Below are 25,386 nucleotides of genomic sequence, written 5' to 3'. Positions count from 1 at the left end.
TGGTAATTTTGTTTATCAAAACATTATATTACAAAATTTTAATAAATCTAATTCGTTGGTGCAACGACTTTATACTGATACTATAACAAGTATAACAACTTGCATGGATTTTCGTTTTAAAGATATAACGTTTTCTCCTTTATTTCAAAATTTAATTATTCTGCTTGACGTATCTTTTTGGCCCGTAAACCCCTGATCGTATATTTGGAGATAAAGAAATATCTGAAATTGTAATATATTTTAACGACCTTTTAAAAAACAGAGGATGTGATACCAACAAAATTAGTATTGAGTGGATTATCTTAAAGAGTTACATATTCCCTATGTTACGTAATTCAGGAGGTGAAACTTATTTAAAAATTTAGAAAAAAATATTTTTGACAGATATAATTATTGCAGAATGTCGAAATTTATTAGATGTCTTTGAGTTGCTTCTGCTTAGTCCATTTACAAACGTTTAAGTTGAACGTATGTTTTCCCGCGTTAATCGAGTAAAATCTGATTGGAGAAATAAGTTATCACATGATCGACTTGAATGTCTTTTAAGAATAGGAGAAGAAGGATGCAGTTTGAATAAATTCGACCCAGATCCTGCTCTGGATGCTTGGTATCAAGATAAAATAAGAAGACTTACTGCTGCACCTCATCACTATTCAGATAAACGAAGAAAATTATCTGGCGCAAAATCTTCCATTGATCTATCTGTATTAACAATTTCAGATTTAGAAAGAGAAAGCGATAGTTCTAACTCTGATGCCTAATTTTTATTTTTATGAATATATCTTTTTTCTTTTGTTATAACTTTACTTTAAAAGAATTTTTACAATAAAATTTTAATGGGACACTCTTTCAAGTCCCTCTGCACAGTGTGCCCAGAATGTGGTTTTTTGGAAAAAATTCATAAATCCGTTATTTGTTAATGAAATCTTGTGAAAACTTTAGTATATTACTTTTTTGGGCTGAAGAATCTGATTCTGAGGTTAGTTTTTACGTGTAGGCACTCTGACCCAGTAAATGGGGCAACAGTGGGGTAGGGGGAGGGGCGCCAAGAGTCATGCTCTTACTTTTTTTTAAAATTTTCAAATAAACTATAAAATATAAATTAAAAAATAAAATTTTTTAAAAAAAAATTTGTCTTCCACCGCCTCCCGCCCTATATAACAAATAGCCTCTCGATCCCCGTGACCAGTAAGCTCATAGCTAGCTAGGTTGCTTGGAAAAGGATATCATATCCAATTCATAATGAAATATGTTTGACTATTAATAATTTCAAGAAACTCATAATGAAATGAATTTGAGTTTATAATAATTTAATATTAAACACAAATATACACAGATATTAATCTTATTGATTTTATATGGTCACAGAAAACATTCTTGAATTATCATTTTTTCTTCAGTAAATATGTTGTTCACGTCTACTTTACACCCTCTTGTGGTATGTCCGAATTTTCCACATAATCCACATTGCAAAAGTCTTTTTTTACTGGCAATAATTGGATGTGTTCTTATCATCAGTCTGCAGTAAATGTCATGTGTATTAATTTGCAAAGACATCTGTCTGGCTTTACAACTTGTTCCTGATTTATAAGCCTTAATGTATTTGTTCCAACTTTCGCTTGACTGCTCGGAGTACTTAGCAATGGGTGATCCACCTGTAAGCATAAACAGTTCCCAGGCGTGTGCACACATTTGATGTACGCTGGGGCTGAGCATAGCCCATGGAAATGTCTGTTTATGGAATATCATCAATCCATAACCAACTTCTTTAACTTTATCAGGATCAACTTTTTTGCTAACATCAACATGCTGATTAATGCTAAGTAGTATATTGAACTTAGATAACAAAGTCGAGAAGCTATCTTGGTCTTCTGTTTTAAGAATTATGGAACAGATTGACTTTCTTTCTTTTGGACTAAAAAAACGATCTGCTAATGGTCCATTGTTAGTGTTACCACCACTAGAAGTAGAAGAATCAAGAAGCATTCCTGTTTTTTCACGTACGTTTTGAATAACTTTTTTTTTTGCTGTTTTCAGAGCAGTTTTTACCTTTATGTCCTGCTCAGACCATGTATGGGTTTGTTTACCCACAATGTGATACAAAATTTTCAGACAGTGGTCGAGTGCACAAAGCTTTTGATGCAGAATGGCAAAAAATTTTACATCTGATTCAACTATAGGTTCATGGCATTGTCCATGTCTTTCTGTATCTTTGTACAAGATTTTGCCATTTTCTAGTCTTCTCCAGGTACTGAGCACATCATTGTAATTTTTATCTATGGTGAACCCATGTAGTATACATACCAGGTCATTGGCATCACTTCTGGAACATTTGCAGTAGTGACAAAAAGCTCCAGAATCACCCACCAATAAGTCTACCATTTTGCCATCAACCATACTAATCTCTGTTTTTACAAATATTTGTAACCCATTTTTTGAAAGAATAGGCTGAGTTTAATTTTTAGGCAGTTGACTCAGAGTTGCTTTAAAATACTCCTTAACACTCTCCCTAGTTTCTTTTGCTTTCACTAGAATAACAGGCCTGGCAAAAGTAATAGCGTTAGGGGTTGGATTAGTCCAGATTACTTGGTTTTTTGAATCTTTAATTTCAAGAGGACACCAAAAGGAACAAATATAATTTGTTCCCTTTAAGTCTGCATCTTGAGGATCGGAAAACTGATGACGATAATTGTGATTTCCAGACCCATCAAGTCCAAATTTACCCTCTACATGTATAGAATAATTTTCAGCACAAAACTCGGATATATCTAGTAGAGACTCAACAGTGTCTTTGATAACATTGTTCACAGGGGATGAAGTTTGCTTGTCGTCACTGCTTAATTCTTTTGGTAGCAAAGTACGTTTAAAGGTATCTACATCATTCCTTGTTGGCAACATTAGTTTTGGGAGAAGCTCAAGTCTCAGTTCCTAGGGAAATATACAAAATTTAAACGTACAATTATAAAAACAATTAACTACAACAGTATTTGATTGCATACTTTACCTGATATTTATTTATGGATAGATCCAAGTTGTAAATTAAAGCAATTGCTTCCTGTACCGATATTGTTGAAAGTTTTACTCCTTCCATCTTCCCCCATCTTTTTTCACATCTTTGGACAACTTCTTTTAAGTATTCTGATTTATCTACACCTTGTTCACTCGCATGTTTTTCCACAATGTCCACAAAATCATCCAGAATTTTGTTGTATGTACGTTTTTCAGGTTGATCACTGGATTAAATGATAACGTTTTATGAAAAGTAAAAAAATAGCTACTGGGTGTCCCAAATAACATGATGCTTAAGAAATTCAAATAAACGTCAACAGTTAAACTTTTACCTTAGTCTTTTTGATTTCCGTCCTCTTTTAGCTTGTGGAGCTCCATCTTCTTCTACATCACCCCTGGATGATGATGAGGCTGCAACAGGTAGATTTCCAGTCAGTTTTATCCCAACTTCGTTTCTCCAAATTTCCAATTCGGCCACAAGTTTATGTTGTTTCAACTTTGAATATTTTTTTACATGTCTTTCAAATTGCTTTAGAATTTTCTTGATGTTATCTTTTTCATCTTCTAAAGTTAGATTATGTCTCACTTTGATTGTTTTTAAAATTAGCTTTGATTTTTCCAATGAACTTAATTTGATGTTCAAGGTTAGTAAAATTTCTTCTAATTCTCCTTTTTTTATCAATAACATTTTATCACATGTAATCAACAGGTATTCCTGAATCGTCCGTAAAAGTTTATTTTCATAAATTACGCAACCTCAAATATCAAACTTGTACGAACAAATAAAATTCAAACTTAAATTACTCAATTTCCGGGGATAACCGGACTGTGTAATTTTTACACATAAAAATAGAAAGTCTACATTGAATGAAACATTTGAGTTTGTTTGCGGCCTCCTGCGGCTTTTTTTTTTCCTGTGACTTTGTTTTTAAAAAAAATTAATATGTTTTCATATATTTTAGAATTTTTTTAGGTATAAACAAAACTGCACAAAACAAATTTTTAAACTTCAATTTCAATTTTTATTGAAGTAATTCACAAATTAAATATTATTTACAGACCAGGATAGAATTTTTTTTTAAATTTATGGAGTCAATTTTGATATATAGCGTTTCAAAGTTATTGTTAAAAAACAGTATTGGTACAGTTTTAATACAAATATTTTGAGTCAACTTTTTCTTCAACTTCAAACAGCTATAAAAACAAAATGGTTTGATGAATTTATAATTTTTTTTTTGCCATGACCTACATATGTCTTACACAACATAAATTTACAATTTAAAGTGAAAAAATAAAAGGTCAGAAAAATGAATTTTTTCATGTCCTGGGCTCACTGTGCTCTGTAGTCCAGTGGTACGACGGACTTGCATATATTTTTTAAATGCATGGGTTAGCCAGCGCTTTATATTATAAACCATGAACTGTTAATAACTTTTAGTTATAAAGAAGTATATTTAAAATTATATATTTTTGTCTTTACTTAATATTATTTAACTAATTAAATAATAAAAAAAATAAGTTTATAGCCCCTTCCCCTTCCCCTTATTAATATAGTTTTCTACTAATAAGTAAATTATCAGTGTTTTCATTGGTAAATTAACGCGCGTTTTTTCCGGACCGTTAGTAACAGTTTAGAAATGCTAAACTGGTTTATAAAAATACGTATTCGTAAAAGTTTCTGAGGTTTTTAATATTGTTTAAATATCCATTGTATTTTTTGTAGATGCATTACTACTTTAATTAAAGTTTTGGATTACTTAACTAAATCATTTTTATTTAAATTATGTATTTAAATTTAGTTGTTTTGTTAATTGAGTAAAATATTCTAACTTGCATTTATACTGATTTGGGTAAGTTGTCCCTTTTATTGTGAGTTAAAATCAGGACAAACTCAAAAAATTGAGACTATAAAAATTTTTGGGTACATAAGTCGTCTGAAAACAGCAGGCTTTGAAAATCCACAAAATGTGGTTTTTGCTTACTTTTGAGCCATGATTTTTATATAAATTACAGTTATCTGCAATTTTTGATTGTTTATATGTTTGTTTTTTTATTTTAATGTTTGTTTTACGAACATAATGCAGCAATAAGAGTAATTGGTAAGAAGATTTAGCGCACAATTTTCTTATTCTCAGAGAATCAGGAGCAAACTGAAACAAAAGTTGTATGAATTTTAAGAAAAGGTTGCTTACATAAAATGCAACAACAGTAAAATTAAATTCAAGAAGGCCACAATAAACTACCTGACTGTTACAAAATGTAGTTCTTATAAGTAAACTAAATATGCTATAGAATATTTTTCATTTATATGTGTGTGTGTGTGTGTGTGTGTGTGTGTGTGTGTGTGTGTGTGTGTATGTGTATATATATATATATATATATATATATATATATATATATATATATATATATATATATATATATAAGGCCAATTCCATAGATCAGTTACTGATCATGCGGAGAGATTTTTTTTAATAGAATTTTTTCTATAACTCAAAAATAATTTTTTATTACTCTAAATCAATCTTGAATTAAAATTTTATAATATAAACTAAACACAATTGTATTAACATGACACTGCTACATAGCAAAAATTAAAACATGAGTTCAGTGACGCAACGCGGAAAAAAGTTTTTTTATCAGCATACTTTTAAATGGGGTTTTCGCTGAAATTTTAATTCTTGCTTGACTTATTCGATTTTTTTGTTGTAATTTATTCATTTGGCAATAAGGTAGTCATAAAAAAAGCCACAAACAATAAAGTTTTCGTATTGTTTTATTTTACAGAAAAAAAACTATCAGTTCAGTGACGCAACGTTCAGTGACGAAACAAAAAGACGAAATTAAAATCATTTAAAAAAGTTTTGTTATTTTGTAATAAATTTTAATTATACTCAGGTGAAAATAGCATCGGAACAACGTTATCATTCTGAACATAAAAATAATGTGATTTTGATATACCTTTGATTTTTCTTGAATTATTTAAAATCGAACTGAATCCAAGTTCATTTTTTTGTTGTCTTGTATCGTTTTCTGACATGTGAATTACAGATATTTGCAAATCTTGTTATGCTAACGCAAAATCTGCTGCTGACCTGATTTCGTATTGACTAGTTTTAACTCTCAGGGCCACTCCTTACCTGTGCATCGCTGCAAAGAAATGCCAGAAGAATTTTTTATGAAAATGTTTTTCAAACACAACCAATGCAGCCATAATGCTTTTGTTTTTGAACTGAAAAGTGGCATTATCGCTGAAGATGTGTACTTCTTTGACTTGATCAGGAATAAAGTGAAGGATTTTGTCAATGTACGGTATAACGGAAGACTTAGTATGATCAGTTGAATCTGAAACTATGGCAAATGTTTTTAACTCAATGTTCCAGACTGCTAGGGTCATGATAGAAACTTGATTTTGACCAAAATGAGCCGCTTGTGGCTCATTTTGATAGAAACACCTAGCGTTTTCAGCCCAGTCAACTTGGATTACCGCAATTTCAGAATTAACACTCATCGAAACCTCCTTCAGTTTATTAAAAATTGTTGATTGGTTTTTCTTTACAAATGCGTGTTTAACGAACTTATCACGCATCGCTGATATGTGTTGAATGAGTTCTGTTACAGTAGACTTTTTTGAAATTTTTTCAATGTTTGCATATGTTTTAGTTTCAGGCTTTCTCCACTCGTCCCAGGATACTTCGAAACCAAATGTATTAACAGTTTGCAAGTGTTTATCGAACTGTTTCATACCTTTGCATGCAACGCATTTGTCATAGGCGCAATCGTATGTGTACGGTTCACAAACAAAGTTATTTATCATTTCAGATCCAACTTTGATTGAAGGCGCTTAAATTGATTTTGTTAATGCATTTAAGGCAAATTGCATATTTTCATGCAAACTAGAAACACAAACATTATGCGGAAATTTTGTAACTGATTTTACACTGTGTGGACGAAGGTCGCAAAATTTGCTGAGTCCAATTTTTATGTGCAGATGCTTTTCCTTGAATAACTCGAAAGCTTCTTTTAGCGTATAATATAAATGACATATCTGAATATTGTTTCCGTCAGATAATTGAATTCGAGTGACATCTTTTTTGTTTGGTGATATTTGGGAAACTTCATCTTCATTATAAAAGTTTACAACTGCTAAAAAATCGCTTTCAAAAAGACCATACAGCTTTGAACATGCTGGAGGTAGACCCGAATTATCTTTACAAACAGAGCTATTTGAAAGAATAGAAAGAATTTCAGATTGTTTCTCCTTTGAAGTTGATTGTTCTTTTAAAACTTTTTTCAATGCTTTTCCTCTTTGTTGAACGTTTTTAAAAGATGAGCTTGGTCTTTGATATTGATTTAAAAGTTTTCTTTTTAAAGCGCGACTTTTTAAAACTCTTAATTTTGCTTTAGCAGCATAAGCTGCTTTTTTATTAGGATCGGCTTTCAATTTTTCTCGATATCTCTTAGATCTAACTCTGGACTCTTTCTTTTTATCAGCATTCCGAGAAACATAATTAGTTTGGTATTCTGCATAACGTTTTTTTTTTTACTTCTAATTTTGATTCCATTTCTTAAAAATTTACAACTTTATAAGAAAATGTTAACGTAAATCCAAAAGTTTACTAATATTTACTAATAGCCCTTCACAATACTTAAATGCAAAAATTTATTCGAATTTGAAAAATTTGAAAACCCACAACGAAATCTGAACTTTTGGATGATATTTTGACTTCCTTACCGCGCTATTTTATAAAACGCTAATTATCCCGTCGATGGGTTCAGTGACGCAACAGCTTTTAAACTATAACTATATGTTAATACAATGCTTTTTGACCAATTTTTTTTTTAGTAATAATTAAAAGTTTACATTAAAATTTATAATTTTTAAAAAAACCTCGCCATAAAGCATAATTTCATTGCGATAATTAAACTTTTTTAGCTTTTAGTTCAGTGACGCAACGTAATTTTTGCAGATGTGTAGGGCAAAGTGACCAATTAATGGCCACAATTTTTTTATAAAATGTCGTGTAGGATGTCTTAAACTAATGGTGAATTTTTTTTTATACTGCTTTATTAATGACCAACGCCTGCACCTTATACAAACCTTTTTTATTTTTAAAACATTTTTAATTCAGATAAAAATGTATTTAAACTGAGATTTTAAATTTGTACTAATTATTGGCCGGGTAGACCAAATAATAGCCAGCAAATTAAAAAACGTTACCTATTATGAGCCACTTACATTACCTAAAATCAATATATCTAAGAATGCTTATATATCGAAAAGTATTATTCAGACAGACGATTAAAGCTTAATAATGAACTAGGATCTACTTTAAAGAACTACAAACCAAGATAATTTTTTTATAAGTAAAATATTCTATACTTCGCTTAAAAATATTATTTTGGTTGATATTAAACAAAAAAACTTAAACAGTTTTTATTTGTTATTCAAATAAAAAGATAGTCTATCAAAAAGGAAATACAAAATAAGTTAAGAAAATTTTTAATTACTTTCATAAAAAATCAAGCATAAAACAAATTTTAAATAAAAAAATAGCTTTAGCACATAGCTGTTATAAGATTTCAACTAGCATCTAATAATGCAATTTTCAATATATGTACAATAAGCTTTACAATAATATGTTAGAAGTTTTGATAATATTAAAATAATAATAAGAAGTTTTCACAATATATTGATAATGAATTTGATAAAAATCTGTTGATAATAATCTATTTACATTTGCTCATTATCGATGGAGATAGTTGCATTATCTGGTACTTTAATACAGATATTTTGATTATCTGAAGAGATATTTGTACACACAGTTTGTACACAACATAATTGGTGTCAGACTAGGCTGAACAATGACTTTAATTGGCATCTGACTACAATCATTAATGGTTTTATTTGGAAAAAAACTAGATTGCCCAGTTGTTTCATTTGGCACAGGAACTTGCTGACTAATAGTTTCATTTAGAAATGGAATAGTAACTATAGATTCATTTGGCATCGGAACAGAGTCATCTATTTCTAAAATGGTATTTGTACATGAAATCTGTTTCAGTTTAAATTCTTTATATAATTTATACAAGGGATCTGGGATGTCGTAGCCATTTTGAATTAAGAAATTAAAAGTTGTAAGCTGCTCATGAGTCAAATGGGTATCCCATATCAAAGAATTATTGTCAAGGTTTATCAAATTATTATCTATTTTAGATTCAGACATATTTCCAGGTTTATTAATTAATTCTACTTCAAAATCAACTTCCTCTTCTATTGCATATTCTGATCTTGTTATTTTAGTGTCAGTTTTGATTGGATGCAGATTTGATTCAAGCAGATCATTTGAGTCAAGTAGCTGTTGTATGGAATAGACAGAATTAGGCAAGTAAGCTATGCTTGGAACAGCAGACGGATTGTATGGAAAAATGCCACATGATCGAAACCCTGAAATAATATTAGCAGCTGTGAGAGCTTGATCCCAGGCTTTCTTAAAAAGGCCACAAAAAGTTGACTTGTCAATAGTAACTCCAGGATATTCATTCATTAATTCATGACATGTTTGATTATAATAGGTTTTAAGAGGACCAAATACTGTGCGATCTAGAGGCTGGAGCCAATGCGAACAATGCGCTGGCATTTCGACAATATAAATGTTATTTTCGATTGCAACAGACAATAACTCAACAAAGTTATGAGAATCGTGACCATCAACTATGAGAATTTGTGGCCTATCTCTACCTATATTAGGCAAGAAAGTATTAGTGAACCAAAGAAATGCAATTCCTTGCTTTGTCCAACCTGTCTCACTAAAACTCCAATTTGAACCTGATGGTGCATTTGCAGTATTAAAAGAATGAAGAGATCTAGCCGTTTTACCTTTTGCTATCAAATGTGGAGGTACTAAACCACCTGCAGCATTTACAGCAGCAATAATGGTTATGGTTTCACGTTTTCCAGATGTGCGAGATTGAAGGTGTTTTGTACCTCTTTTTGCAATTATTTTAGGAGGTTTAAAATCCATCTGTAGCCCAGACTCATCCATGTTCCAAATTAATGAAGGCTTTAAAAGGGCACAAGTGTCACTCAAAACTTCATGCAGTGAAGAGAAATATTTAGCAACTTTTGACATAGACATGCATTGATGACGGACTGATGAAGTACCTTCAGGCTTTCGCAAAACTAAATTTTTATGTCGCTGATTAAATGAGCGCCACCATTTTTCTGAAGGAGTTGAACGCTTAAACTTTAAATTGTGCTTTGTGGCTAAATCTGATGCATATTTTTTAAATTGTCTCTTTCCAAATCCAAATCCAAGTTCAGCTCTTGTTGCGGCATATTCAACAAGTTTTAGCTCTAAATTCATTGATAATATTGGACTAGGTCCGGGTTTGACACCATGAACTGAATTGCCTTTAAGATATTTACCAAGGGTTGACCGAGGAATACTAAATTGTGCTGCAGCTTCTCGTTGCAACATTAAACTATTTTGAACAGCTGCAATTGCATTTTTCATATCTTTGTTGGACCACTGAAATCTCTTTACATTTGTCACTTTCTGGTTCAACTTTGAATTAAAACTAGAGGCAGTGTTCTTTTTAATCTTGTTATTCTTTTTTGTGATTTTCGTGGTTTTTCCCATAATTACTCAAATTAACTAAAAGATAGAGAATACTGACTACATTGTTATGATAATGTATTTACATTAGATTTTTGTAAGGTTATATACAGATACCACAAACAAATACATATACAAGCATAAAGTATGCTTATCAAACATATCTATACATCAATATAACAGAAATAGCATACATAAGTACAATGGTTAAATACAACATAATACTTATAATACATAATACTTAGTGAGCATTAAATTAAATATACAAAATATATATATTTTAAATTGTTATGTAGCTAGTAAATATTAATAATAATAATTTTTGTTTATTTGTATTATATAAATTATAAAATACAAACCATTACTTTAAACCATTACTTTAAATATTTACAAACATTAAAACAAATAAAATTACATACTTGCAGACATAATAAACCGTTATAATAAATACTGTAAAGTAAATACTTATTATACGTAGTATTTATACATCTTAAAGTAAATACTGATTATAGTTAATATAAGCCTTATATTAAATATAATCAGTATTTACTTTACCATGTATAAACATTAAGTATAACTATAATAAGGATACAATTAGGACATATAAGTTATTAGAACTTTTAAAATAATAAGGACATATAAGTCTAATTTATTGTGACACAATTTGTGTTTAAACTATATACACAATGAATTAAACTATTGTCCTAATAATAGCCACGCAATAATTCGATATTAAAAATAGGAGCCGTGGCTCTTATTTGGTTAAATAAATGGCTATTATTGAGACCTATTTGAAATCTGGGAGTTTAGGTTATATTGATGCTTCTGCCTATCGTATATTGACGAACAAAACAGTTTACGTAATAATATTAAAGTACACAACAGATCAAAATAAACCAAAAAGACATACTTGAAAGAATATTGCGTTAAAATATGTCTCAAAGTTGCATGAAAAAACCAAAAATTACTTTTTACGGCATAAAATATTCACTTAAATTAACCTTGAGAAAAATAAGATTTCCTTAAAATCAAGACTGAAAAAACATTTATAAAAGTTAGATTAAAACATAGATATATTAAAGAAACAGAAAAGTATAATCAACAACTAGATAAATGTTCCGCCAAATAAATAAATGCAATAAAAGCGGACCCAAATTCGGCTCTTAATAAGACCCGGCCATTATTAGGGCTCTTTGCCCTATGTGACAAAAAAACACTTGAATTATTTTTAAAGAGTAAAAGTTTTTTTACTCAAGACATAAATGTAATCTCAAAGATTCTTTCTAAACAAAAATATGGATATGTTTTGTTTAAAATATTGCAATAACTCGCCCTCAAATTTTACTCACTTTTTCGAATAATAAAAAGAACAAACAGTTGCTAACATTCATCAAATTTATCTACTCGGTTCAAACATTTTCTACTCAAAATTTATTTTAACAATAATTTTAAGGTGTTTAAACTATAATTAAAGAAATAAAACCTTTTGAAAAAATAAATTTTTAAACACGAAGTTTATGTATATGTATATATGTATGTATATATATATATATATATATATATATATATATATATATATATATATATATATATATATATATATATATATATATTATTGTTATTAATAATTGATTATTTATATTAATTATATATATTAATAAATAATAACTTTTATTCTTTTTAATAATATATGATGTTATGACTTAGCATAAATGAGTTGTTAAACTGGTAATGTCTGAGTTCGATTACCACTCTTAACTTCATTCTCCGCACATCGGCTTTCTCTTATTTTATACTCTTCCTAAAATTACATAACTGCTTAAATTACGTAATTACTTAATTTAACCACAAAATATAGTTAATAAAATCATTATTATATTAACTTGTAAACTAAACGCGTATTTAAACGAAAATGTCGTAATGCGTTTTTATTTAATTTAATTGATAAATTATTACAACTCAAAAAATGTTACAAATTTTACTTCCGACAGTGTGCTCAGTAGGGTGTTTCATATTTTATCAATTTTTGAAATTAAACTCGCAAATCGATTTATAAATTGGCCATTAATATGAAAATAAGTTTGAGCAAAAAAATATATGTAATTTTTAGGGTCTCCGCCAGTTCGATTTTGGGCAAAAATGTGGGGTGTTTTAAACGCCTGGCGGGGGCCATAAAATTTATCTTATAAATTTTTTTATTCTTTTAAATAATATATGTTGGATTAAGTATTAATTACATAAAAGGAGCATGTTGAAAAATTTAAGATACGCCTCCGAGTTATAAAATACGCCACCGAATTATAAAATAGGTTTTTGTAAAGAAAAAAATTTATTTTTTAACCAATTTTAGAAGATTCTTTAGAATAATTTCTTAATTTTTTCAACATGCTTCTTTTATGTAATTAATATTCAACCATCATATATTATTTAAAATAATAAAAAGTTTTATAGGATAAATCTTAAGGTATTTAAGGCATTTAAAACACCCAACATTTTTGCCCAAAATCGAACTTTTAGGGGGACCCTAAAAATTATATATATATATTTTTTTTTTTTTTTTGCTCAAACTTATTTTCATATAAAGGTCAATTTATAAATTGACATCTTGGTTTTGAGCTAGAACTCTAACCACTGCAACACGGCAGCAGTAGATTTAAGAGTGTAAATATTAGTGCCTAAGCTAATGTTGTCCCGGTTTTTTACGTAGAAAAGCGAAACGCTAAACTTATTAAAATTAAAATTTTTATTGCGTTTTCCTACGGAAAAACCAAGACAATGTAACCCTTGCCTAAACATAGTTCTGCATCTAGCAAATTGTGTACACCAAATGTCTTGTGTACCGCATATGTTTGCCTCTTATACTCTTTTAAAGCAATGTCTGATAAAGGCAATGTATGGCATAAACACATTGCACATTTTTTAATAGTTTATATACCGGAGGGCTTGCTATATGCAGCGTTGTTCAATGCCTTCAATGCTTTTACTGGTTTAAAGTTACGTAACTGTTAGCTAAATAGATTTAAATTAATAAATTTATAAAAGCTAGTAGGGTTAGTTAAGAAACGTTCATATTCTGATATAAAATTAAAAAAATCATGGAGTCCTGGAGTCTCAACAATTTTTATGACAGGTGGGACTCTGGAGTCCGGGTAAAAACAGGGACTCCGGACTCCAATTTCGCATCCCTGAATGTATGAACTTAAATTTGAAATTTATTGATTTGAACACTTTTTTCGTTTTCTAATGAAGTGTTTCAAAGCAGTTTCTCTCACACAGAAAACAAGTTATTAATTTACTTCATGTGTGTGTATTAAACATGTATCTGTAAATTAGCTTTATACACATTTTTACCACTTTGTTTATACTTCTTTTAGGTAGCAGAACACCTCTTGAAGATTTTAAAGCAATTAGAAGATATAGAATTAGCGTTAGCTTTTGTTTTGTGTCTCATTAAACCTAGTGAATGTTTGTGGCAAGTTTTAAGCAAAATAGATGGTAACATTCCTGTGAGGAATGTTTACTCTGAGGCTGATGTGGAATTAAAACAACCTCTTTTTCGTATTTTTTATGATGTGCTTGTCAAGTGGCTAATTAACACTGGGATTGAAGGATTGCTTAAAGAAATCGACAAACTCTTTGAGGAACTTATTTTAAATAAAATTTCGTTTTTACTTGAATCAACTGGGACGATACTTTATGATAACGATGCTTTTCAAAATTCTCCTTATTTGACATGCGCTGATCTTGTTTCTGATATAAAGAGTAATCTTGGACTCAAATTATCTGATAATAGCTTTCTCGATAAAGTAATTAGTTTGCAATGTTTAATGCGAATCACTTCAGATGAGCAGGAAAATGAGCAGTTAGAGGAAGATAAAGAAACTGCACAGTGTAATGTTCCAGTTTTACTTTCTAACAGTCTAGTAGGCGAATGTATTGTTTTCAAATTGTCTGTTGATGCTTTGGCAACAGTTACTCTCAATACAACGTTCGAAAAGCTTTTGTTTATGTTACGTGATTCAATTTTTAGACAGCAACACGCTCTTCGACTTCTGATGAAATTAGGCGGACTTTCTTATCTATATTCTTCTGTTCATGTTCAACTTCCTGGCGCGGATTTCCCTATGACAGTACTGCTCCCAAGTGTCGATTTAAAAGGAATTGAAGTCCCTGAGGAGAATTATTCGAGTTACAAAGAGAAACTTCATGATCGTTTTTTGCTTACGAAAGAATATCCTGTATTTAGACGAGTGCTATCCTACTTCGATAATCGTACAAACAAAATATTCCAAATTGTTAATCCACATGAAAGTCTCAAACATCCAGTTGTTGAAGGTAGTATGATGGCGCTAGTTAACGGTAAATACGCGTATCATCATTATATGCAAGATAATTTTGATGATAATGGATGGGGATGTGCTTATAGGTCTTTGCAAACGCTTTCATCTTGGTTTTGGTTGCAAGGTTATAGTGACCGCCTTTATCCACATCATAAAGAAATACAAGAAGCATTGTTTGCAATGGGTGACAAAGACATCAAATTTGTTGGCTCAAAGGATTGGATTGGATCAGTCGAAGTGGGTTATTGTTTAGATTATTTTTATCATGTTACTTGTAAAACTCTTTATGTTAGCTCAGGAGCCGACCTGGCGTTTAAAGGTAGAGAACTATATACTCATTTTAAAGAACAAGGGACGCCTTTAATGATTGGTGGAGGAGTCCTTGCTCATACTATTGTTGGTGTTATTTTTAACGAGCACACTGGAGAAACAAAGTTCTTAGTGGTAGATCCTCATTATACCGGTACTGATAACCTAAAAATTATTTTAAGTAAAGGATGGGTTGGATGGAAAGGACCAGACTTTTGGGACAAAAATTCGCATTATAATTTATGTATGCCTCAAAGACCTAAAGTAATCTAAAAAGTTTTTTGCAACGTAATGCAGAATTTTTATATTTTTGTTAGGCGCATTTATTTTGAATTATAAAAACTTTAACTATATAATGATATGCTTCGGTCTAATCAGAGTGTTATAACAACAAAACATGAACATTTATTTGTAGTTTTAAAGTGATCGCGTTAATTAAGGAATAAAAATCTGTATTTTATAGTAAGTCATTTTATAATTACATTTAAAATTTAATACTTATAGCATTAAAACCAGACTAAAAAAGAAAACTTTATTATGGAGTATTTATGATGAATTTTTTTAAATTTTTAATTTTCTAAAAAACATTTTTAAATTTATATTTGGTGATCTATGTGATACTTTTAATGTTTTTTTTTTGTTTTTTTTCAGTTTTACTAATTTAATGCTAGGTAACTCACAATTACTCACTCTGAGATGATTACTAACGCCCCACCTGCATTAAACTAACGTGTTTGGTGAACCGATATAATTTGTTATTTCAAATTCAAAAATTGCTTCAGCGCATTACATCAAGTTTCCTTCAAGCAGGGAATTTTAAAATCCTTTTCAAGTTCATCTAACAAAAATTTTACCTTTTCGAAGTTTTTATTCAAAATTTGAATATTGATATAAAAATTTTCAAAAAGTTTTAATTGTAAACAATGCCTGAAAGAAACATAAGGCATTCAGAGCAGGCGTAGACTGGCCCTCCGGGAAATTTTCCGGTGCGCCTCACAATCTTTGGCGCCTCCTTCCACGCCACAATATTATTACCATATGTTATATATAAATAATAACTATAAAACCATATAGTCATATTTCAAGTGCAAATTCATGATCCTTTAATTTCTGACAATGCAATTGAAGCATCGTGTATATCTGGGGTGGATCCAAAAATATTTTTTGGGGGATGGGGCTCAATGCTTTTTAAACGTTTTTTGAAAAATATTTTTTGACTTTTAACAAACACTCGCGTGAATCTGTTTTTTTAATGCTGTTTACATTACTAAATGATAGTTTAAGCTAGACCCGAAAGAAATTTTATTACGTGCGATATTAAAAATTTGAAAAAAGTAATATTAGGAAAAGTCTGAGTGGGGTCTCAAGACCCTTAGAACCCTCCTCCCTAAATCCGCCCCTGATGAATATCACAAACCTTATAGCAAACGGCTTTGACACTTTTTATTTTTGATTCTAAAAGCATGTCACAGTTTTTTTAAATGCAAAATTGTTGCTTTTATTTGCATTAATTTGAATTGTTTGCTTCTTTTCGAAATTATTTCAAGGAGAAATAATACACGGATGACGCTACAAAGAACAATGGAAAATCCTGCACTAATTATATTTTAAGGGGTATGCCCCCCAATAATTTAAGACATTTTTTAAAATTATTCCAAAAAAATTATAGGATTGTTTTTAAATCAAAATTTAACGTAGAATCCGAATTTAGATGATTCAAAACATAATTAGCAATTTATTCTCAATAATTGAATTTTGTTTATCTCATAATAATAACCATAAATAAAAAAAATTAATCACTAACCAATATCTTTCTATAGACTCCAATATAGTCCTAAATTAAAGAATTTTTACGATAATAATCAACCTCATTTGCTTCACTGCTTGAAAATCTTTATAAAAATGGTAGACTTAAGTTTATCATCAAAAAAATACCATACTGTTTGGTCGATTGTAGAAGATAAACGATTATTGTAAAAATATTGTAAGGCTATTATAAATAAGTTATTACTATGGGAAAGAGATCAAAGCAAAATACTAAACGTTTATATTCCTCACTCTAGTTCTACTAATCAAGAAAATTCTGCTCCTTCTTGCTCTAACTCTGCATCAAATGTTTCAAAGAAAAAAGTTGAAGACATTGACTTTACAAAAACTATAAGTGAAACAGTTGAAGGATACCGACTTGTTGATGTCTCTATTTTAGCTGAAGTTTTTAGTAAACTGCCTTGCCCAAAATGTCAAAATGGGAAATTGTTACTGATCGAAAACTTTGCCAAAAAGAAAGGACTAGCTTCATCAATAAGTGTATTATGTAAATGTGGTTATAGTTTAACTTTTTATACATCCCCAGTGTGTAGAAAGAATGGATATGATGTAAACTTACGCATAACATATGCAATGCACACTATTGGTTCAGACTATTCTAATCTGCAACGATTTACAACAATGATATATATGTCTAAACCAATGGCAAGAAATAATTATGATAAACTTTCCAAAACAGAAATTGGGGTATCAAATGATCATGGCAACGTAGAGGCTACTCTTTGCTCAATGGTGTAATCACTGCCATATCTGTTGATACTGGAAAAATATTAGATGTTGAAGTTATTTCTAAAACATGCAGGTCATGTGAGTTCTATGAGAAAATCAAAGGAACTGATCATGTTAAATTCCTGGAAAGCCACTCATGTCTGTATCAATAATTATCGTGGTTCAGCGCCTGTAACGGAGCCTGAAGGTACTAAGAATATATTTAAAAGATCAATTGCAAAACATGGTCTCAAATACACAAAATTTTATGGCGATGGAGACAGCAAATTTCAAAAATCAATTGAAAATGTTTATAGAGAGGATATAAAAGTTGAGCGTCTGCACTGTGTTGGCCACATTCAGAAAAGAGTAGATAACCAACTTCGCAAACTACGCAAAAAGGTTAAAGGTATTAGTGGTAAAGACAAATTAACATTGAATATGATAGATTTTTTGCAAAACTATAATAGTATTGCCATCAGGCATAATGTAGGTGACTTAGTAGGTATGAAAAAAAACAATTATTGCTAGCCTGTTCCTGTAGCATCGACCAAAAAAAACCAGTGGCACGATCATTGCCCTAAAGTAAAAAATAGCTGGTGCTTGTTTCAGCGAGATAAAATAAACAAAACAACAATGTATAAACCAGATGTTAGATTGTCTTTGTCGGTAGTTGCTCATGTAAAACCTATTTACAAAGATTTAAGTGAATACAGTCTATTATTGATGTGTCTCTATGGATTGACACAGAATGCCAATGAGTCTTTCAATGCCATGATTTGAGAGCCTAAGATTTGTTTTGTTGGTTTTGAAAAGCTAAAATTTGGAGTTTTTGATGCTGTGGCTAGTTTTAATATTGGTAGCAAATAGGCCTGTAAATCGAGCCGAACGTTTACATATTAGGAGTGTTCAGGCTCGACTCGAGCTCGTTTCGAACATAAGATTTTTGTTCGAGCTCCGCTGGTTAAGGATTAGTATTGTTTGGGTCGGCTCGTTTTACATGTTGCTCGAGCTCGACTGGTTCAAAACTCGAAATAATTATTGTAACCTGTTAGTTTAGAGCTCGTTTAGAAAAAAAAAATTGTTCATTAAAAGCTCGTCTGTAAATAATGTAAGTCCAAATCAACAAACAACATAAACAATCCTACAGTCTATTAAACATACAAATAAACAACATAATGAAATAAGATCTCACAAATCTAATAGTTCAAAATAAAAGTTAAAACTAGTAGTTCAATGTTCAAACTTAATGTTCAAAGTTCAAACATAATGTAAACTCTCACAAACATAATATTTCCTATTAAACACTGCACTCTAATAGTTAAAATTACATTTTCACAAATATAAGTCTTGCTCTCATTGCATTGGATAAATATATATATATATATATATATATATATATATATATATATATATATATATATATATATATATATATATATATATATATATATATATATACATATATATATATATACATATATATATATATATATATATATATATATATATATATATATATATATATATATATATATATATATATATATATATATATATATATATATATATATATATATATATATATATATATAATCGAGCTTTAATTGAGCCTATATGGACGAGCCTATGATGTTCAAGCTCGGCTCGTTTAATAAACGAGCCGAGCTTGAGCATCATAGGCTCGTAGAAAGATAATTCGCGGGAAAAAAAAGTCATCTGACGATATTCAAAAAGAAAGGACTACTTATGAACCTGGAGCTTTCGTGTAATTGTTTCTTTATATACAAATATTTATATTAGTGTTTTTTATGTTAGATTTAAAGCTGAAGTGATTTATACACAATTTTGATTATTATTCACAAAATTCATTATTAAACAGCAGCTTGCGTTGCTCAGTGACTCAAAACAACAAAAAAATGGTAATAAACCCCTCACAACTTTTCTATAAATTAAGTACGCTTTTTTAAATAATATTAAATTGCAATAATTTTTTATTTCAAAAGTATAAATTATTTTTTAATAAAACTTTTATTTTGTGTTTTATAGTAAAAAGAAGTGAAAAAATTTGTTATTATTTTCATAGAAAACTGAAAAATGTGAGATTTTTATTTAACTAAAATAGAGTACTTTTAATTTAAATAAAAATGTATATTTATTTTGAAGATAATCTTTTGGCTCTATATATTTCAAATTTAAAAAAAAAAAAAAAAAGTTTCATTTTTTTGTTTAAGTTTAAAGACTTTTTTAAAAAAAAGGCTGCAAGTTATTGTATTTTTTTGGTTTATATATTACCTAAAAAAATCTTCCACTGAGTTCCAAAAAAATACATATATTTTCTAGTTAATTAACATTTCCACTTTTAAAATATAAAGGGATTAATGCGGTCTCCTGCGGTATTGGAAGTTATTAAAGAAAAACAAATGTTGTTAAACACTCAAAAACCTTGTTTTCCGCCATTTTTGAAAGTATTTTGTTATAATTTTTAAAAGTTAACATCTTAGATAAGCTTTTATAAAATTTAATTAAGTTGAAACATCTGGTATAGTATGTAAACTTAACCTCTTTCTTATAATAAATTACAATATTTCTAGGGGTTATATATACCCTCGTTATTCAAGTAATATAAAAAATTGTTAAAAAAACAAACAAATAATAAAACATCAATGTGTTCTTGCGTCTTAAAAAGGAAAAATAAGGTTTCCAAAACGACGATGTGACGTAATCACCGTCGTCTTCATGCAAACCGCCTTCACCCGGAGAACACTGGTGAAACTGTATTTCCAACTGTATTTCCAACTGTATTTATTTTGTTATAATCAAAACAAATGAAAATGGCGGGAAACTTAAATTTTAATTTTTTACTTGTATTACTTGCACTGATATACTTTTTAAATCATATATATTAAATATAGTTTTAAAAAACGTGCTTTTGTCATTATATACTATTTAAGAGTTTGTTAAAATATTTATTGACAATTTTAAAGAACGATTTATTATTCGATAAGTAAAACATGTTTGAAAAAGCTTAACTGAACAACTTTATTATTTGAATTAGGAGTTGATAAATTAAGATTATAGAAGGATTTGCTTAATAAAAAATACTGAAGAAATTCGCAAAGAAAACTTAAATAAAGTAAAGGTTGCTTTAGTTTTATTTATTTCAAAGAAGAAGAAAAAACTAAAACAATGTGGACGAAATTATGATTCATTTATTCAAAATGAAAATCGTTGGCTTTAAAAAAATCTTGTGAACAATAAAATAGATATTTTGGTTCTGGAAAGCCCCATAAACAATGGAGTGTTCTTGGAGAGCGCAGCAAAAGAAAAAAAATGAAAGAACTAGCCACTGAACATCATGAAGCTCTATTTTTAGCTTCTGCAAAAAGTGCAAACGCTGCCGGAGAAAAAAAAAGCCTCTATTTTAAAAAACAATATTTCTAATGTTTTAGAGATAGAAAAAGTTGATGAAACTTTGAATAAAACCTTTCCCATTAATATGAGTGTAGAGGAAGCTCTTGCGTTAAAAATGAACACTGATCTCAGCGATAAACAATAGCAAATGATTAAAAACTCAGCTCTTGTACATAATGTACATATTTATCCTACCTTGCATGATATTTTCGAGGAAAAATTTGAATGTTATCCTGAGAATATACACTTTTTTGAAATTTCTGCAAAGGTGTACTCTACATAGCATGTTAGACCACACTGTTAGTAGAATAACTGAAATGATTGATATGACTAATTGTGGTCAAGATAACGAAATATTTGTTTTTTATGTTTATGTTTTTATGAGTTTTTTATGGAAAGATTGGTTTTGATGGAGCATCAAGCTAAATTATTTATAAACAGAAAAACGAAACAAGCAACACAAGTATAGAACTTAAAAGTGAAGAAAATCTTTTTAGTACAGCTTTTGTACCTCTATTGCTCAAAGTAGAAGATGGAGAAATTTGGAAAAATGGAAATCCTTCAAGTTGTCACTTTTGTAGAACTCTTCACCTACAATATAAAAAAGAGCGTCCAATTTTATCCAGAGAATAAGAATCAGATCTAAAAAATCAAATAAATACCTTAAAGACGTTTTGCAAAGTTTTTGATATTGCGGGAAGAAAGGTGACCTTTAATATCAGCTATAGAGTTGATCTTACAATGTTTGATAATAAAGTAGTTAACGCACTTACAGAGACAAAATCCACTCAATCCTGCAATATGTGCAATGCTAAACCCAACAAAATAAACAATATTGATTTATTAAAAGCAAGAACTAAAAATGAGTCAGCCTTAGAGCTCGGAATGTCAGCTTTGCTGGATGCTTGGAACTTATTCTTCATTTGAGTTATAAAATTGAAATTAAAAAGTATAAGCCAAAAACAATCGAGGAAAAATTATCTGTAGACTTAAAAAAAAAGAGATTCAGGTACTCTTCAGAGAACGGCTAAGCCTATATGTTGACATGCTTAAAACTGGGTTTGGAAATACCAATGACGGCAATACTGCTAGAAGAGCATTTAAAAATAGTGAAGTTTTTTCTGAAATTCCTTTAATTGATTGTAATACAGAAAAATTACAAATATAGAAAAATAATATAATATAGAAAGATTGCATAATATTCTCATAACCATATCTTGTGGATTTCCTATTAATATCAATGAATTAGATTTATACTGCACTGAAACAGCTAAATGTTTAGTGAGTTTATACGACTGGTATGTTAGGTCTCCTACTGTACATAAACTGCTACTGCATAGTTCTTCTATATCACATAAATTACCTTTGCCAATCGGAGTATATTCGGAAGATGCATTGGAGAGTTTAAATAATCAAATAAGAAATTCTAGACTTAAGCACACGGCAAAAATATTAAGATTAAACACAATGATGAATCAGATGACTACCTTCTAGTAAGATCAGACTGAATAGTATCAAGCATATCTTTTAGAAAACATAAGAGCCATCGAGGGAAACCGTTACCAGACGAAGTTATTAAATTAGTTGTAATGCAAATAATAAAATAAATGTAACAAAATACAGTTTTTTTTCTCTATGTATCAACATCCTTTAAAACCATTTTTATAAAAATATCAAGTAGAGTAAAATATCAAATATTAAAAAAATGTTTTTGTCTTGAAGATTCTAAAACATAAAGAAAAATTTTTAATACAATTATAGTCACCTTTAACGCGTGCATACGCGCATTATGCGCGTTGAAGCTGCGCGTAAAACAAAAGTTTATCAACAAACTGAAGTCTTTGACCCAAAAATTATTATTTTGATGTATAACATTATATATTTACAATTTATGTCAAATTTTATTTAATTTTTGCACTTGTCTCAGAAACAAAGGATCCGTGGTTCAAACCCCACCTCTGGGAAAGTTTTTGACATTGGTTAGGAAGGAGGTGCTCCTTAAATAAATAGTTTTTGATCTCCATTATATACTTTATGAATTTCTAAAAATGTATTCATTGGTAGTTTGACTATTGGTAACAACTGCTCTTACTTTATATTCAGATTGGTGCCTTGAGGTACACTTATTAATTTCTTTTTCACCCATAACCTTTATAAAGATTATTTTCTGAATCTTAACCAACATATTTAATGATTTGGTCTTGGGCTACTTTTTGCAAACACCTCTCACAAGAAGCACAGTATCACTTGATACACAACTTTCTTGTAACGAAACTTTTAAAGCTTTAAACGCATTACTACCTTTAAAAGCACTTATATATTTAAAAAATGGTAAAAGCAAATGTCCTTACAATAACTTGTACAACTGAACTGAAATGTGACGTAAAATAAGTGCTCAACATATAACAGAATACAGAATACAGAAACAGAATACGGAGGTCTGTCTTGAGAAGAATAGTTTCTTTTTTCATTTAGCCCCGTCAAAATTGAATTCATACTACATGCTTTATTTCTTTTATGGTAAGGAAAAATATGCAACAGTTTGTTAACATGCAATAATGACCACTGCGAAACCATTAAGGTAAAAAAATTTGATACCTTTTATAGGGCGATTTAATTTTTCATCAAAAAAGAGTTTATTAGAAACAACACAATCATGAAGATTTTTAAATGTAAATCCTTGTGGAAAATTTTGTTCTGTAAACGAATCAAGATTAATTATTTTATCAACATTTTGAAACTTATCTCTCTATAATTATCTCAAAGTTGGTTCATTTTGGTTATATTATCTGGGTGAATAGTTGAAGCAGATTTTCAAGGTGTATCTTTTTCACATTTAATAAATTTATCAAAAATGTTTATTAAATACATACTTTCTATTAACAAAAAATATACATCTTTTCGCAAATCACTTTCTTTAGGAAAATCAAACTTTTTTGGACCAGTAGAGTAACCAATTTTACAGTTTGTGACAACACATTTTGTTAACCGTTTTTATTACTAAAAAATTTATTACTTAAAAATCTCAATATTATATATTTCATTAGTTAAAAATCAAAATTCTTTTTACATTTTTTATCTTCACTTGAATAACAATACGTAAAGCTGTTCGATTATATCCTGTAAACGCAATAGACTGTCTGTGTGTCTATTTCATTATTCCACTCTCTAATGGAATATCGTGATTATAATATTAATCAGAAATTACATGACTACGAAAACAAAAAGCAAACTTTGATAAAATAGTTGTAATAATCACATAATATTAAAGCAAATATTATCAACAACTTTAAACATAACCTAAATCGTAAAAAAACTACCCTCATAATTTTGTTTTAAGGAAAATGCAACAAATCAGGACGTGTACAGTAGGCCATGGTCTCTGTTTAATAGAACCCGATTTATCGTGTTTCCTACCAATTTTGAAGACAATTATTTTTTTCTCAAAATTCTCACCAACCCCTTTTGATTTACAGTCCTTGCAGTTTATATGGTCAACCATTTATTTGACAGTTTATAATACACCTCGTGTCAACCGAAAGCCTACATTTACACGAGTTAGAGAGAGTTATTTTGAAAACAAGTCTTCAAGTCGCACTGATTTTATGATGAACAAGCACGTACGATTTTACAGGTATAACCTCTACGTTAAGGTGACAATAACAACAACTTTGATTTCTTTTATATTCTGGGTTAACAAAACTTAAAACAAACCTCATCAGTGCAAGATAATTGTAAAATCTATTTATATTAAAAACAAAATTAATTTATTTTGTATTAAAAACAATAAGTTAAAAACAAGATTTAATTCGAGTAAAAATATTCATTAAAAGCATAAAAATAATCATTAAGAACAAAATAAAATTTTTTACAAACTAAAGAGGTTAATCGCGGTTTGTGCAACAGGAGCACAAAAATTTTAAAAAGTAATTTTTTTTTAAATCTGTGCAAACTTCTTTCGTTTTCAATAAAAAAGCAGATTCCTTCATCAACAATCTAAAAAAAAAGTTTGTAATAAAAACATTTATTTTCGATAAGTTAAAATAAAAACTTAAATTTAAATTAATGATAAACTTTATTAATGATAACCTTTATTAATGATAAATTAATGATAACTCATTAATTAAATTTTTTTGAAGAAGTATAAATTTGCAACCTGA

At 29.3% G+C, this 25,386-nt stretch overlaps 2 protein-coding genes across 18 annotated transcripts in view; one reads left to right on the top strand and one right to left on the bottom strand.

The window, feature by feature from the left end:
* LOC100207064 (ufm1-specific protease 2) overlaps positions 1-15,908 on the top strand; it is a 43,386-nt gene extending 27,478 nt beyond the window's left edge. Inside the window, exon 3 of the mRNA XM_065813369.1 lies at positions 14,003-15,908. Within this exon, the coding sequence (XP_065669441.1) occupies positions 14,003-15,550 (1,548 nt within the window). The 3' untranslated portion in view covers positions 15,551-15,908. The remainder of the gene's footprint in view (positions 1-14,002) is intronic.
* A 9,109-nt stretch (positions 15,909-25,017) lies between these two features.
* LOC100208093 (prestalk protein) overlaps positions 25,018-25,386 on the bottom strand; it is a 109,716-nt gene continuing 109,347 nt past the window's right edge. For all 17 annotated transcript variants that reach the window (XM_065813352.1, XM_065813363.1, XM_065813354.1 and 14 more), the window contains one exon: positions 25,018-25,222. The gene's annotated coding sequence lies outside the window, so the exon portion shown is untranslated. The remainder of the gene's footprint in view (positions 25,223-25,386) is intronic.

Source organism: Hydra vulgaris, chromosome 12, assembly GCF_038396675.1.
Source record: "Hydra vulgaris chromosome 12, alternate assembly HydraT2T_AEP".
Classification (NCBI taxonomy): Eukaryota; Metazoa; Cnidaria; class Hydrozoa; order Anthoathecata; family Hydridae; genus Hydra; species Hydra vulgaris.
This window is presented reverse-complemented; position numbering and strand designations above follow the sequence as displayed.